This window comes from Oreochromis niloticus, linkage group LG5 (assembly GCF_001858045.2).
Source record: "Oreochromis niloticus isolate F11D_XX linkage group LG5, O_niloticus_UMD_NMBU, whole genome shotgun sequence".
Taxonomy (NCBI): Eukaryota; Metazoa; Chordata; class Actinopteri; order Cichliformes; family Cichlidae; genus Oreochromis; species Oreochromis niloticus.
In genome coordinates, this window is record NC_031970.2 from 29,047,136 (window position 1) to 29,064,247 (window position 17,112).

The following is a 17,112-nucleotide window of genomic DNA, read 5'->3' on the forward strand; positions in this document are numbered from 1 at the left end:
CTACCTCCCCCCAGTTGCCAGTTTTCCACTTAGGACATCGTCCACCTCTGCAGCGGCGCCGCTCGCTGGGTTTGGACGACTCGTGCTGGCAGTACTCCTCTGGGACAGGACGTCCTGACCGGGTCACACAGCTCACTTTGCGGGATTTGAAGCCTCTTCCACAGGAGGCTGAGCACTGCAAGATGGAAATAAGGAGGTCAATAAGAAGCAGAAGTATGTTTTAACCTAAAGCAGAAAGCGTAAAAAGTGACACATTTCAAAGTGATGAAACTCAGATTGATCATTTCCTTTTTATTGTTTTTATTGAGGGGGTATTTTGTTGATATCAAGTTTAACTGTAATTGATTATTCAGCATTAAAAATGGGATGTAATAGACAAGAAATGAACAAAAACCTCATTAGTATTTGTGAACTGGTGGGCCCTATTTGTCATTCACAAAAAAAGGATGTGAGACCTGATTACATGCGGAGAGGTGGTCCAATGGTAAAGCGTGCCTGATCATCCCGGCAGCAGTTTGTTTCACCTCCGGGTTCACCGAGTTACTGAAAAGCTAACTCGGTGTGACAGGCAGACTCACACACACACACACACACAGCAGCAGCACTAAGGGAGGAGTGAGTTGGGCTGGACTGTGCTTGGATAATCAAAGGGGGCGTTGCATGTGGGGATGGATGGGAAGCGACAGGCTCAGAGTTGAACGAGTACGTGGCCCAGCATGTGGCTCTGTCCTGATCAGCAAGGGACTGTACTGGACAGGAACAAGCTGTGACCCCTCGCCTCATTCAAGAAAGTGAAAAGGTAGGAAGCCTTGTAAAAGGAGGGACGACTAAAGTGCTTGTTCCCCTTTATAAACACAGGCATGGCAGTACATTTTGTAATGTACTTAATTTATTGTAATTGTCTTGCAGGTAAATTGTTTATCCAATCAATAAAGACAAACGTGAGTCATATCGACACTGTGTGGTTATTTTAAGGAGACTTTGTTCAAATTTTGTAAGATTTCACATCATAAAATTACACTCTCCTGCTACGCTTGTGTGTCTTTACTGGAATAGTACATGCGATAAACGTAGTATATATTACTATTTTTCATATATTGGTGTAAAATAACTTTGCATGCAAATCTGACAGTGCTGATGTATAAACATTGCTGAGAAGACAATTTCCACCCATGAAATTTAGTGGCAGATCTTTGGTCTACACACTGTGGAATGGCATGTATCGATCCTCCACCAATGTCACTTTATTTTGTTTGGCTTTTGTCTTTTATTTCATTTTTCTAAATCTAGATCACAAGTAATTTCCCACAAGTCTGTCTGTGCTGAAGAGATGAATCAGGATGGGGCCCCTCACTAGATCAAATGTGACCTTTGACCTGCCAATGCACCACTGAATAGTCTTGCTGACGCCACCTTTTATTCAAGTCACTGTCAAAGGCCCCCACAATGGTCCACTGTCATTAACCCGCATTAGACCAGAGCAGAGGGGCCTGCCAGAAAGGGGGCAAAGGGCGCTAGCAACTCCATAGCTGAGCAGGCAATACAGAGCTTCCCAGAAAAAGCCTCAGCGTGCATTAAGAGTGAATGAGCACAGTAAATGCAATGGGAAGTACACCGAGGCATTGTCCCGCAGGACTGAGATTTACCTTAATGGAAATAACTTTCAACTCTTGACACATGGTGAGAACACACTCTCTGACAGAGGTCAACAGAAGCCCTGAGCGCATAAAACAACAAGGGTAATGCTCGGGAAAAGAGGACTTCTTTATAACCTATTTGCAAGCTTTCTTTTCTCATCTTTTAACCTAAAGCACTAAACAATAAAGGCCACTTCCTTTGCATGAACACACTGCAGTTATCAAAAAGCTTGGACTAGTGAAATCTTCTTATGGGGCTTAGCAGCAGGAGTACAGTGTTGCAAGCACTGATGCTATTAGCATTAATGAATGTTGCTAAAGGCACAGGGATTGGTTACTGCAATTTCAGCATTTCATTTTTTTTAAAAGCCAGTCAATGCAAATCACCAGCAAGTTTTAAGTCGTGTCTTTCCCTCAATTTAAAGCGACCTCGGTGTGGTCACTGTATGTGATGTAAACCTTTTTATTCAGGCAAGAATGAAAAAAAGCCTTTGATAGTACCTCTACTTCACTTTAATTGTAACCTTTTCTGCAAATGAACAGAAATCCAACAAATCTGTAAAAAAAAAAATTAAATATTGACATAACATTATAATGAATGAACAATAAATACAAGTAATTACATAAATATACAGAAATATTCTTGAAACATAGACTAATACTGCCATTTGTGAATAAGAGACATACATTATACTTATTTCAAGAGCCTGTTGATATAGTGTTTGTGTTATACTGCTATTCTGCAACAAAAGGTTGACTGCTTAGACTGACAAATGAAACTGGAGGGGATTATGATATAAATCACTATTGTGTTCCACTTTCACTGATTCAACCTAGATTTGGTTTTGTGCTGCCATACAATCACACGTGGGAGTCATTACAAGTAAAAGTTCTCATTAGTAAATGACGTGTGGTAAAAATGTACTCACTGCTGTGTTAACAGGCCCTTAAAATAAGGTGTGATGTTGGTACAGACATTTATGACCAAGAGAAGTCAACTGGGTGGGCTTCAGGCAAAGTTGACCCTAACCACAGATTCTGGATCAGTTTGAACCGTCCTCACTGTAATGTTAAGCGTTACGGGGCAGGAGATGACACGCGCTACAGATCTGTGTTTAGGGCCATCATCTGCGCAGGGTAGCATCGACAACTCATGCTTAATCTTAGCCAGCCAAAATCCCTCCAGTGCAAGGGAGAGCAAGATACGGCAGGGGGGGCAATCATAACAGAGACTGAGGTAGACACATTAGGTTGGCTCAGAGTAAGAGCTCTGAATACAAAACACCATTAACTTCCCCTGTGGTCACAGGTATTACATGTTTCAAAGCATGACATTTAACAGCCCGTTCTCTTAAATGTGAGACAGTCAAAGACAATTCAAACATTATTTCATCAGATCTGTGATACACTTTGCATTTAGCTGATCAATCAGATCAGTGCAAACTGCTCATGGAAAAAAAAAAAAAGTACAGAAGAGGCATCAGGCAAAAGCAACGTGCCACAATAAACACCTAACCAACCAAAAAAATTTAAAGGTTCTCTTTTTGAAAAAATATTTATATCTCATATCTCCCTTGTTTGGAAAAAGCACCACTGTTATGCAGGTCATCATTGTTTAATGGCTAGTTGAGTTGTGTTTTGTTCCAAGTGAGGTATTGTTGAGCATAGCATATATAGCAACTCCAAGTACTTACTGTACAAAGCAAACATTAACTAACATAATATAAATACACTCATATTAAGCACCTTTGAAGGATTTAAAACTACTGTTTTGGCCACACTAAGGAATTCTGGGTACAAACCCAAAACTGGAATACAATGGCTATCCGGCCTAACTACCACAAAGTCGTCAGAAAGAGACACTTTATTTTACAGTGGCAGTACAGTCACTGTTCGCTGGTGTTTACTACTGATACTGGACGTTTCAGGCACTTTTGACTTGACGTATGTCTCCTTCACTGTCATTGTCATTACGGGACAACAGTGTTGCTGCTTTCAGGGGGGTAGATACATAAACTGTAAAATAAAGTGTCTAAATAAGATTAGTAACTTCTCTACATGTGCCTTAAAACAAATTGAATTCCTAATATAATAGCCATTTCATAGATGCATATAGTACAAAGATGTATATATAGTATACAGCCCATATACAGTCAATATGTAAGGTGGTGCCTTTTACGTTCATAACAGAACATCGACTATATCGTGTAGCACCTCATACGTGGAGATCGTGGGCCATTCTTTGGATAATAAAAGAACAAGGCAGCATATTGTATATTCCTGATATACAAAAACATTCATCAGTATTTGCATATGAACAATGATTGGCTAAATGTGCGAATACAAAGAGCTAAGACACCAAATAAGTCACTTTTTAAAAGTTAATACTATTTACAAGAGATAAAAAGGAAAACATCTCTCAATAAATTATCTTTTAAAAACAATATTTTACAAAACTAACTTTGATTGTGATACAACGTAATCCTGAATTATTAAAATAAAAAGAAGAGAAAACTAGTACGAGGCTCAACAACAGTTTTCTAACTACTCATGAAAAAAATTCTTACGGTCACAGCTGTCACTGAAGTATTATTTTTTTTGTGTGTTGTACTTTTTTGGGCATATTGCAATTAAGCATACGTTTGCCATTCAAGTGCAACAGAAATGAATCTTTCCAAATGTCTTGAGGAAAAACTGGCTGACCAGTTGCCGGCAGCAGAGAGGGAGCAGTAAGTGGAGTGGGTTAAAGGTAAAAAGCTGGAGAAGCTGGAGTGTGACATCTCCAGTGTAAAAGCACCACAGTCAACCTGCCTCTTTAAAACTGTTTGTGAAAGAGTAAGACTACATGCATTTGAACATATGTGAGGTTAAAAAAACCAACAATAAAAAAACGGTTATAAAGTATTTGGATTTTTGTTTTTTTTTATGAGCGTACCGAGGTCCATGGGTCTGTGCTCCAGTGGGGGTTAGACGGGCATGGCTGAGTATTGCACTGCTCACGATCTGGGGGCTTGTCATGGATCTCGCAGCTCAGATCGTTGAAACGCTCGCCGTTTGGACGCTGACACACCACCAGCCTTGTTTTTATCCCACCTCCGCATGGCTTCGTGCACTGAGGACGACAGACGGAGAGGTCGCATTTTATAGATGCAAGTTTGTGGACGAAAAAAAAGGAGCTGACAGCCATGTTTTCATGTCAAAATATGCCTGTCTTGTGTGAGACTACTTTAGTGTGTCCTTCTTACCTCTCCCCAGCTGCCATACACCCACTGTGGACATGGCCCTGATTCGCAGGATCTTTGCTCGCTGGGTCGGCTGCGATCTTCACAGCTGTTGGCAGGGTAGCCGTTCTCATCCTGGCACACTACCACACGCCGCTGGAAGCCTCCTGCACATGTGCTGGAGCACTGTTTTTGGTTTTTTTTAACAGAGATAAGAGGGCACGAAAATAGTTCCTCGTTATTCAGGTGTAAAAGAGTTAAGTGGATATTTTATACTTCATTTAAACATAGTGATTAACAAACATATTCTCAGCCTCACAGTGTTAAATCAATGCGCATACAGTATGTGTAATATGAGGTGTATATGATGTGAACACAAAGCCCACGCAAAATTCTGACAACACAGAGACGTCACATGCGACATGGCTAAACTTCTCTGCTTCTAAAATAACGTTCTGAGGAAGGAAGCGTGACCAGAAATATCTTAAATCCTTCCCAGAATTATTTAAAGGTCACGGCTATTTTTTGTCAACGATTATCAGTAACCCAGTTAAAACAACAAAGAAAAAAAACTGCAGGAACAATACAGAGAAGGAGCTCAGTGGGACAGGATAGCCTGGGGCATTTAGGTCACACTGTCCTTTGGTGCTATTTCTAAATGGCTGAGATCTCATCCTAAAAAGAGTGCAGGGCCTAAAGAACAGAGTCCAACTTTTGAGCTCTTATTCAGGACTGTGTGACATTACACAATGATTCTTAAACCCTACCCTGCATCTCCAAAGCAAAGATAATATATAGGTATGACTTTGATTTAGGGCACCTTAAAGGAATAGTCCAAATTTTAGGAATTATCCTCATTCTGCCCTTGCTGTAAGAAGAGCATAGATCTATATAGGAAGTTTTTATGGTTGATATTGAAGTAGAATTTGAATATTGTTAGCTTAGATTAGCACAAAGGTAACAAAGTCTGCCAATCTTTTACTTTATTGAAGTGATTGGTCGCACAAGATTAATGCAACATCTTAAATATCACACCCCTGAGGTTTGTTGACCAGCATGATGTAATGCATTGTGTTTAGGAAGCCTCACCGCGCCCCAGGGTCCAGTCCGCCATTGGTGGGATTGGCTACGTGGCAGGTTCCTGGTGCTGGTGTTTGGTGAGGACGGAGGTCGGGAATCACTGGAGCGGGACGGGCACTGAGACATGGCACAGTCCTGCTCTGTGGCAGGACGGTCGTCTGGGTCACACTCACTAGCGTTCACTTCTTGGTCACTGAAGTTGACGCACAGCACTTGTCGCGTCGTCTTTCCCTGGCCACAGGTGACTGAGCACTGACAGCACAAACACATGGAGCGGGTGAAGAAATGAAAAGGAAAGGCAAATGCAAATATACACAAATCCAACTGCCATAAAAGGAAAGCTGACTTTCTTTGATAGCAGATTCTTGACATTTATATTCATTGGGACCTGCTGGTGGTCAAACCAGACTTGATGAACGGAACCATATCAGATACAAAAAGATGTCATCTTCATGCTACCAAAGAGCTAACTCAGACTTAACCTGGTGTTAAGGTTACAGCAAAACTAAAATTTCTCTTCAACAGATTCTTACAGTATCACTCTAAATGACCCAAGTAGACATTTTTTAGAAAAATAACACAAGGCAGATCTTCCACCAAACGCTAATGGTGTCTCCAATCTTGCTCCTCCCTAGCAGAGTCCACTTAGTGTCTCGCGTGATCCATTTTACTTATGCAACAGCAGTTGATAAAAAACATGACCTATCCAGAGGTTTACATGACAGATAGTGTAACATGGTTCTGCATGCATTAAGTTGATGTATATATTGTGACGCTACATCGAGCTGTACTGTGCTGTAAGCTGTACGGGCCAGAGCAGTCACAAAAATCTCTCAATTTGGATTTTTCTGTAACAGCAAGCTAGAAAAAGATGATTTGCTTCGGGTTTATAAATCTGCAGTTGTCAATCTTCTGTTTGTGTGTGTGTGTGTGTGTGTGTGTACATGGGATAGGCCTCTGAAATTTTTTAGTGGCCTTGGGATGATTTAGGATATTTCTTTTCAGGGGGTCAATGAGTGTCTTTGGCTTGGCAGTACATGTGTGGGTGTGCATGGATGTGTGCTTGTGTGTGTTGTGTATGTGTATGGTGACCAGACCTGCAGTCTGCCTGAACTGTATCGCTAAGGCTCTGATGAGAAACATCTGTAAACAAGACTGGAGCCCCTCACTACAGCCCCTTGTATCTCCCAGCTCAAGAACTTCATTCCTGATTCCCCTCTCTCTCTCTCTCTCTCTCTCACACACACACGCACACACACACACACACACACGCACGCACACACACACACGCACACACACACACACACTCTCCTCCTCTAACTTCACTGCAGTCCTCCTCCAGTCCAACATCCAAGCATTCCAGCTGCCACCCTGTCTCCACATCCTGGCTGGCTAACACATTAACATCTGCATAGCGTGTGCAGACACTGGTTGTCAGGGTTAAAATGAGTCTACAGTGAACAATGGAGCAAACATGGAGGGGGGAGAAACACATCTGGATGGCAAATATTGATGACACAATTTAGGTTAATCTGTCACTATAAGGAAATAATTATTTTGTCAGCAGAAAAGCTCTTTTGCAAGTTCTTAGTTATTTGAACCTGAGTCAGCCAATCATATATACATGTTGGTCTTCTTACCACTGTCCATTCCAGCACTTTCCACTGTCCACAAGCCACGACTGTGCACACTTCCCTTGAAGGGGGCTTTGGTAGGTGGGTGCATGCCGACTCGTCGGCCACGCCGCCCTGGTTGTCACGGCAACTCACATAGCGCATCCGTGTCCCTTTGCCACAGCTGGCGCTACACTGTTTTGCGGGAGAGAAAGATTAAGAAACCGGAAACCAACCAAATGAGAAAAGCAGATAAAAAGTAAAATAAATAAAAAATGTGACAACACTGCCAACCTGGGTCCAGGAACCAAATCGCCACTGGGTTTTGTGGCCCGGGTGGGAAGGGACTTTGGTCCCTGGGGGAACAGGGTGGCTGCTGGGACACTGGGCTATTTCACAGTCCTGTGGAAGAAGAGACACATACACCCATTCATGCAGTGATTAGCAAAATGAATATACTGTAACAACATCTGTCCCTGACAACAAAATACCATGAATATCAGAGATAGCTTTTCTGACATGGGACAGTCGTGAGCAACTTAAACTATATTCCTTCGGCTCTACGTTTGAGAGTAGTTATGCTTCCCATCGACCCTTTCCCCCCACTTTACCAAAACAACATTAACAGGGTCCGCCCCGTCAGTTCAAACTATGGATTGTGGCAGTAAGCCACTCAGCATAAAGCCCTGATCCCTGTCATAACAGGTCATAGTGGAGTGGTATTCAGGGCTCCAATGCCTATGCTGGCGTGGTTGTAAACTCCACCCCTAATCCACCCCCTTGTCCCGCACCTTCCGCCTTTCCCTCTTTCCCCTCCATATGCCCTCTGGTGCCCTCTGACCCCGTGTCTTTAGGAATGAGTGCTGGATCGGGTCGCACAGACTTGGGCTACACATTCAGCATGCAGCCTCCAAAAAGAAACAAAATAACAGGAAGCTCTCCACATACTTCCTGTCGAACTTGAATTTGCATGCATCAACTATGGGTTCAGAATATTAACAAATATATACTACAAGAAATCCAAGACATGTACAACCTTGTACTAAAACCTCCCTCCATCTATCAGTTTCTCTTTTCCTATGCCCTGGTGCAGGGTGGTGGTGGGACTAGTGGCCTGGTGGCCCACTTCATGGCTGGCTGGTTAGAATCACAACGAGGTGGGGCGACTGCTTCAGGGTCACTGGTCACCAGTCTCTGCTGGCCCAAGCACCGGAATTGCGAGCTGCTGTGACTAGAGGGGGGCCTCATCCTGAGTCTGCATGCTAAGCGCTCTGAAATGGGTTTACGCCCTACGCTGACCAAACAAACCTCTCATTCAGTTCAAAATATTGCAAGTTTCTGTCGGGGTTTCTGTGCAAGTTGTGTGCAAAGTTCACCATACACACACACACACACACACACACACACACACACAAACAATTGGCAAGAAAATTAACCTGGGTGAGTGTCATTTCCCAACAACGCCCTTTGTCAGTCTACATCACAGGTAAGTGGAGGAGAAGCGCGGCTTTGAACTAGCCTACTTTAAATACTGGTAATTATTTATTTGAAGCATGTCCTCTGTGATATAGCTGTGATTTCTGATTTATTTATGGCTGCCACAAATACAGGAGGTTTTGACACAAAACATGCGTGAAAATCAAACTGGGGGTGAATAATTGTGCGCTCGTGGTGCTGGAATCATTGGAAAGTTAGGTGGTAACGAGACAGGGAAATTGTAAGCGAGTGCTTCTTCAGGTCCGGAAAAGATAATGCTTGTAAGTTGGAAAAAATTAGTTAATACATCCTTCAGTCCAACCACTTTCTAAAACATTCATCTATCCATGGAGGGAACTAACTGGAGCCTATCCCAGCTGCATATCGTAGGAGGCAGCAGGGATAGGCTCTTATGACATGTTTGCTAGATAATAGAAGGTCATCAGTCTATCACAGGGTTAATATAGAAAGACAGACAACCAGTCACCCTCAGATTTACATCTAAGGTCAGTTTAGATCATATCTGTATCATGCATGTCTATGGACTGAGTTAGAAAGCCAAAGTACCTGGAGAAAAGGCACAGAAAGGACCCAGCTGGCTGGTAGACTCCAACCCCAAACCATCTTACTGCATTTTTTTAAAAAGAGCTTATTGTAAATTAGTTGATCGTTTACATAATAAGCAAATTTCCATTGTATGTCGAGGTAAGAGCAGGGTAGGTAAACTTTGCTGTTTTAAGCTGCAGGTTTGGTCAAACTCTGCAGCGGGCTGATGTTCCAGTCTATGCTTCAATAAGCATAAAGAACTGTTTGTATTTAACCCAGTCTGATTATGTCTGGGGAAGTTGGTTTGGAAATTCAACAAATCTTTTAAAGATTGTGCACTGGGGGTTTGTAAAAATTACAGTGAAAAACTGTAATTTAGTGCAGTCTCACCAGTGTTTGTGCGTTTCACCTCCTTCTCATGTGTCCTAGGCTCAACGCAATCATTGCTTCTGCCACACATTTCAAGTGTCAGCTAGATGATACAAGTGAAATTGTTTTCAAGAGAAAAATATGAGGGATTCTGTCTCAGAGTTTTGTCTTCATGGTGGGATAGTGAGGCTGGTAAACTTCCCTCTGCATTTGGAGCAGGCGGGACAGCTTTTATTGAGACCAGGTGGAAATGAAATGCCAGTGTTTTTGTGTACATTTTCAGTACAAGCGTACATCTTCTTCCTTCACACTCAACCACGGAGCAAAAAAAATGCTCTAAGAGTGAGGAGATGATAAGCAGATTGTGGGGAAAAAGAAAGGACGATAAGACCTCTTACCTGGGTGTCAGTGGGTCGCGTGGCTGCGTTACATTCGGTGTCGTCCATGACGGCACCATAAGAGCCCACCACGCACTTCACTGCTCGCATCTGGTAGCCTGGCCCACAAGAGGTAGTGCACTGGGTTCAAAGAGAGAAAAAAGAAACAAAGGAGGCGTGATGGCTAAACACTTGCAACAGTCAGCCAAAAAGACAACTGAGAAAAAGACACGAAAGGCAAGCAAAAAACAGATGCTTTGTTGGAGCCACCAGAGCAACCCCTGCACATACGAGTATATAGAAAAAATGTTAGCTCACTTTAGAAAAGTCTTCTAACAAAAATCATACATGAGGATATTCATATACATTGGACTGGCCGTTTTCCCACTGCAGCTAAGTCAGAGGGTACTATCCCGCGCTTTCTTCTGGCTCACTGCCTTCAGTGAAACGGGGTCAAACTTGTGTGGCGGCAACTTCAGCTACCATTTGATCACGCTTCATTAAACCACTTCAAAAATACCTTAAAATGTGCACATCCTCTGACGAGGGGCACAAAATAGCTCGCATTTTTGGGTGTTCTGTTCTGCACACATACACAAATAAGAATGGGTGCGCACACAGACATATAAAGCGCTTTCTGGGAACACGGCTATGAGGACTGTCCGTTGCTTTTGTATCTTTATTTTCGCGACATGTCCTCTGACTCTAAACAGCAGAGAGATGGTTCAGTGCTGTGTAACGAGCGTAGCTTATCTGTGTATCCACCCGATGATTTACATCAGAGACCAATTCATCAGAGAAGTAATAGCAAATTTCTCTTGCTGAGCTGTGACTCATCAACTGGGTAGACTTCCATATTGCATGTATGCAAGTATGAAAGCAGTGGCTCTAAATCTATATATACAGCATACTCTTTTAGATGCCTTGGAAAAAAGATCTGCTATAGAACTATTAAATTATTCAACCGAACTGATTGATTAAAGATAGATTATGCCTTCTTTAAATAAAAAGATTTACTCATTTCAGTATGCAGATAAAATTTTCAATTTTACATGGAACCCTTTATGGTTTGGAGATAGAACCAACCACAGTCAGTTACCATATCGTCTTTTATATTTAGCTTGTCTTTTTTCCTGTCTGCGGTCCCTCACCACCAACCAGTTGTGGCAGATGGCCGTCCCTCCCTGAGCCTGGTCCTTTTGGAGGGTCTTTTTTTTCCGTTAAAAGGGAATTTTTCCTTCCCAGTGTCGCCAAGTGCTCGCTCATAGGGGGTCATTTGATTGTTGTGGTTTACTTTCTATTATTTTTAGTCTTTACCTTACAATGTTAGGGCATTCAGGTGACTGGTGTGGTTGGCACTATATAAACAAAATTGAATTGAACTGAAAATAAAACTGTCTCCCACAGATGTGGATCACAAGATCATGCCAAACTTGCAGCTAGCAATTTTAACAGCTGTAAGTGAACAAGGAGAGACACGAAGGACAGCATAGGTTGAGAAACAGATGAAGAAGCGTGGATAGAGAAAGGAAAAAGCTCCGCCAATCATGTGGGCAAACTTTTGAAACAGAAGTAAGCTATATCCACATCCACATCATCATACACTGACGCTCTCAGCTGATAAATGACCCGACTTCTTACAGCTTTGAACAAAAACAATCGAGCACTGTGTACTGAATGCTGCACAGATCATAAATACAGGGGTGACTCACCTGTCCCCAAGGTCCAACCTGCCAAGCGGCACACTCCTGCTGTTGGCACGTCTGCACTGACTCAGGTTTAGGCGAGCCACAAAAGCGATCATCTAGACGGTCCTCACCAAACTGACACCACGTCTGACGATGCTTGTAGCCTTTACCACATGTCACAAGGCACTAAAAAAATAAATAAATAAATGTTACAGGTTATAACGCCATTTTTTGTTAATCGCTACATGAGTACAAGAAATGAGCAGTTACAAGTATTCAGATTCATGATAGAGGAAGTTCTCTTGGTTTTATGTAAAGCAGTATACGCATATTAGAAAGCCCCTAGCCCCAAAAACAAAACAAAAAGTGTGTGTTTATTTATGTGCGAGTACAGTCCATATGTATATATTACAGCATAAGGGTTCTGGCAACACCACACGGGACATCTGAAAAATTCCTGGAATGCAGCCCACAGCTTTGCAAGCTCCTTGCTCTACGATGTGTAAATTGTGCAGCAGTTTAAGAACGATTTCACCCTGCAATCACCTCTTACCCAACACTCATTTGGAGTGGAAGGAGGGGAGTAACTCTCCTAAAGCTGAGACATGCACAATCAGCACTGGGATTTGACATTTGACCCAGATCACTGCTGCTTTAATACTCCAGCATTTACAAAGAAGTCTGTTATTCTTTACGTTGAGTAACCCTAGACACATACTCGTCTGAAAAATCTCACAAACAAATCACTGAGGGAGTTGAAAACCTGCACAGAAACACAAAAATATACATCTGCAGCTTGGAAATGTGTCCACTTTAACTACTTAGGTAAAAGTCTTATTTTCTTCTTCTTTTTTAATTGTGAGGCAAACAAGACAAGACCAGTAAGGACAGGTGAACAATTAAATTATGACTTCTGTTTTACCCACTTGAAACTGTCGGCCCCAGAGCAAGCCACCAAAGCTGCAGAGAGTGCAGCGCACATACCCCTGGGGTCTTATTTTCTTCTAAAAGCAAAGACAATACGGTAATTGCTAAACTGACCTCAGACCAGTCTCCAGTCTTCCACTGGGGACAGAGGAATTCATTGCAGGGTTGGACGGTCAGCTTGTCCCTTTGACTGCATTTGCTCTCATCGCCACCAGCCTCAGCTGCCTTTCGACACACTGCCCCTCGACGGCGGGTTCCTCCACCGCAGCTCTTGGAGCACTGCAGCACAAACGTTTGAGCATCAACAAGTGTAAACACATACACAACCCGAGATAAACTTGGACAAACATCTGGTCTGCGCGGACAAACAAATCCCCAGACTTCCAACAGAGTTCGTACCTCCGACCAGGACGAGTACTCCCAACCACCCGGGTTACAGTCTCCGTGACAGCCTTCCTTGTCATCAGGTTTGCGCTGACCGCTACAGTAGCGGTCATCAACCTTCTGGGTCTTGCCGTCTGCACGGTTGATTTTGGCACAGTATATTTCCAGGGTACGATATCCTAGGCCGCACTGGGCTGTACACTCACTTTTTCGAGCAACGTGCCATCTACGTAAAGAACAAGTGGGTAAATCTTTGCACTGCAAAGACTAAATAAAGTGTCAGTCAGATGGGTCAAATGGTTTAGAGTGACGGTGCAAACCTAAGTTCACATTCAGTGTTGCATGGCTCAGTGATGACAGCAGGTCTCGCTGTGCCGTGGCACCTCTGGTCTGACACCACCACCCTGTCCGATTCTCTGCTACAGAGAATCTTCCGCTTGCGCTCTCCTGTGAGGGTACAAAAATTGAGGTTTTAAGTGAAAGCCACTCTAAAAAATCTTGACAACACACTATAACAAAAAAATAAATTAAACATGAGTCAAAATGGCAAAGAAAATTGAAGAAAAGCTGTGTCATTTAAATAAAGAGATCTGTTTTATAACTAATAAGAAATTTACAAAGATGTAAACAGTTCAAGCTTGAGTTACAATCTTGGGTTTCATAACTTTATCCTGAGATGAAAGTGGCTTTTTACTGCCCGACCTGCAAGTAGTTATCTGGGTTGATGCACCATCTGGCTCAAGTAAAATATGGCTCATCATCGGGAGTGCAATAAATGCCAGCGTGAAAAGTGTGTACACCTACCTCACTTTGGCTTTTGTGTAAAATTGCAGCGCGCTGATGTACAGCGTGATATGAACCTTAATGTGGCAATAGATCAGCACCTCATGTTACCAAGTTTTGCAGCTGAACGCTATGAGAGCTAAATGTGTTATATGCTAGATGTTTATCCCGCTGTGAACTGTGGAGTTATTGGTTTCCCTTCAGTTGTTAAAGCAGGGTGGTGTCAAAAAGCGGAGAAAGGCATTCTTAAACAGAAAAAATTGACTTGTAACACACATAACAGGTTTTCGAGTTTGCTTGCAATCTTCCTCCGCACACCCACGTACTCTAACCTTTCCACAGTCATGCCAAGCAGATGTGCCACGGCATAGTGTAAAACTGATATTTAATCACTTTTACAAAGGCTAAATGCCTACAATGACCATGTTTGATGGTAACTACAGCATCCTCCATCTCCTGGGTCTCCTGCTCAGCATTTTCTACATGTTCTTCTTCCTTCATTTCATCTCCATCCCATCTCATTTTTACTCTGACCACACAGTTTATCATTCACCTTTCCCATCATCTCACCCTGCAAACCACATGTGCCTCCCCCTCACCTTGGCACAGACGACTACACTCCTGCCAGGGCCCATAAGCATCCCAGAAGAACTGTTGAGGCTTATCCTCTATGGGAATGTTAAAGGAATACCTGACATCTGGGTTGTAAAGGTTCCCCACAGAAAGCACCTGGGAAAAAGCAGGCAATGTGATATACATTACACAACCTTACGACTGTAAATTTGAAATATCAAGTCTGTAGAAGGATTTAGGTTTCTGCATTCCTCTCTTCTAAGCTATTAAATCACCATCTTCTATCTTCACATCTCCTGCAAGAGATACCAAATTGTCATGATAAGGACAGCTTACCTGGATAACGATCTCCTCTTCTATGCGGTCAGTACAGTTGATCCTCTCAATGACATGGTCGGAACCGCTGTACTCGATGATGGCATTTCCTACTTTGATTTCCCTTTTGAACATGCTGACCACAAACTCCCCGTTAAGCAGGAACTCTCCGCGGCTATTTGATATGGCTACAGGGAGGCAGAAACAGTTAGTTGGCTTCATCACACTGAAAAGAGCTTGTGTAAACTCAAGCCAGCTTTAATTTATTAGCTGATTTAAAAAGTACGCATAAAGGTGAATTACTTTGTGCAAATCACTGTTTATGGCAGGAACCTGCGCAAACATGAACTTGTTTCTGCGCGCAGCAGAGCAGCTTAGAAAACACAGTGGCTTAAAATGTTCATTTACAGTAAGGCACACACAGTGGGTAACAGTAAAGCCTTATTGGGCTAAAATAATCCTCTGTTCCCGAAGAAGTCCCATCCAGGGGCACCCTGTTCTGTTCAACAGCCAGTCTTCTGCACTCGTTCACCCTAATGCGATTATGGAGCTAATTTCCTGCCTTTACTTTCCTCGCCATTTCACACATTACACTAATATGGTTGTGGAGAGTGGCATTCATTGCACACGCACACACACAAAAAACAATCAATCCGCTTTGGGTTGTCCCAATATATAGAAAACCTGAAACACACAGTTAAGGATGACACTATGTTCAGAAGTTTGCATCAAGGACATGCACACAACAACACATGAGCACAAAAACATGAGTAGGCCAGTGGTACCAACAGGCTGAGACAGAGCCTTAGAGAAGGTACTAAAGCTTTTAAACTAAGGGACCTTGCTGGATTGGTACCCACAGGCACTTAATGGATTTGCATGCATAGTATTTGCCAAATCTACGGCAGTTATGCAGTGCCCGGCTTTACACTGAAGGCTGAGCGCTGTCCTTCTCATAAACACTCAAGCACATCTCATAAACACACAACTTTTTAACAGCTCATTCCTCCAGAAATGACTTCAAACAGCATGACTGGAAATGTAAAAATACAATCAAAGCATTAACAATTGTTGGCTGTCTTACCGAGGTAGTTGTCATCCTCCGGTTTCCCTGAGTAACTGTGTTGACGCACATCTATGTTTGTAGCACCACTTGGTATTCGCACCACTTCGTTATAGCCTGCAAATACATATGCAGCGCATTAGCGCACCCAGGTCTGTAACTGCACTAACAAGTGAACCCATCCATCGATGCTTTTCTGCTGAGGTGTGTAAGCAATATAACAACTGCCACAACAGCTATTACCATTTATATGTACTGAAATGGAGACTGATGGGGGTAATAAAAGAGGTTGTTACTCACCATAGCGTACAATGTTGAAGGTGCCTGCTACAGTTTTGCAGGAAGAGTTATCGCCTCCACATACGCCACATTTGTCCCTCCTGGCTTTAGAGTTGAGTACATGATCACAGCCCGCCTGCTGCTCAGTACGGGAAGTAGGAAATACACAATAAGAAAATTAAGGATTTTTAATTAGAAAATCACTAAATCATACCAAATATGTAACTGGTTCGTTTGAGACACATTTTAGCCTAACTCTAGTGCATCTATGAATATAAAAATCCCATTGTCTGAGCTGGAATATAATGAAAACTGTGTGTGGTTTGGAGATCACTTCTTACGGTATGTTAGGAATGTAGGTGTTTACTATTTTATCCACTAAACACGGTTACTGTTCAAGAATGGTCACTGTTATTATTACAAATAACCATGAACCGTGCAGATACATGCTGCTGAATGAACAGAATTGGGAAGCTCACCCTGCACAGGCCCTGGACACAGATGTCGTTGGTATCGGGTCCACATGGCGTGCCGTCAATGACCCTGTCCCTGAGCTGATAGTAGGCTGTGCTGCCTGCAACCCTGCAGAACAGCTTACATCTGTCCTTCATCAGAACTAATATAGGAGATAGAATACAGATAATTATTTCATGGTGACTCAAATAAATGCAAAGCTTACATTATGGCTGTTATTCATGAAGTAAGTATTAAGATGCCACTGTAAAAACAAAACAATTCTCACTTCCGCTGTATTTGGGCACCCAGCGAACATTTGGAGGTA

At 42.7% G+C, this 17,112-nt stretch overlaps 1 protein-coding gene across 2 annotated transcripts in view; it reads right to left on the bottom strand.

The window, feature by feature from the left end:
- adamts9 (ADAM metallopeptidase with thrombospondin type 1 motif, 9) overlaps positions 1 to 17,112 on the bottom strand; it is a 40,603-nt gene that overhangs the window by 11,478 nt on the left and 12,013 nt on the right. For both annotated transcript variants that reach the window (XM_005450294.4, XM_005450295.4), the window contains exons 13-29: positions 17,074 to 17,112; positions 16,811 to 16,947; positions 16,353 to 16,470; positions 16,074 to 16,169; positions 15,011 to 15,177; positions 14,701 to 14,830; positions 13,639 to 13,765; positions 13,334 to 13,544; positions 13,049 to 13,213; positions 12,032 to 12,193; positions 10,341 to 10,460; positions 7,846 to 7,953; positions 7,579 to 7,746; positions 5,948 to 6,190; positions 4,883 to 5,044; positions 4,573 to 4,749; positions 5 to 175 (exon numbers count right to left, since the gene is read on the bottom strand). The exon at positions 17,074 to 17,112 is cut by the window's right edge and continues 143 nt beyond it. In XM_005450294.4, coding sequence (XP_005450351.1) covers positions 5 to 175; positions 4,573 to 4,749; positions 4,883 to 5,044; positions 5,948 to 6,190; positions 7,579 to 7,746; positions 7,846 to 7,953; positions 10,341 to 10,460; positions 12,032 to 12,193; positions 13,049 to 13,213; positions 13,334 to 13,544; positions 13,639 to 13,765; positions 14,701 to 14,830; positions 15,011 to 15,177; positions 16,074 to 16,169; positions 16,353 to 16,470; positions 16,811 to 16,947; positions 17,074 to 17,112 — 2,501 coding nt within the window. The remainder of the gene's footprint in view (positions 1 to 4; positions 176 to 4,572; positions 4,750 to 4,882; positions 5,045 to 5,947; positions 6,191 to 7,578; positions 7,747 to 7,845; positions 7,954 to 10,340; positions 10,461 to 12,031; positions 12,194 to 13,048; positions 13,214 to 13,333; positions 13,545 to 13,638; positions 13,766 to 14,700; positions 14,831 to 15,010; positions 15,178 to 16,073; positions 16,170 to 16,352; positions 16,471 to 16,810; positions 16,948 to 17,073) is intronic.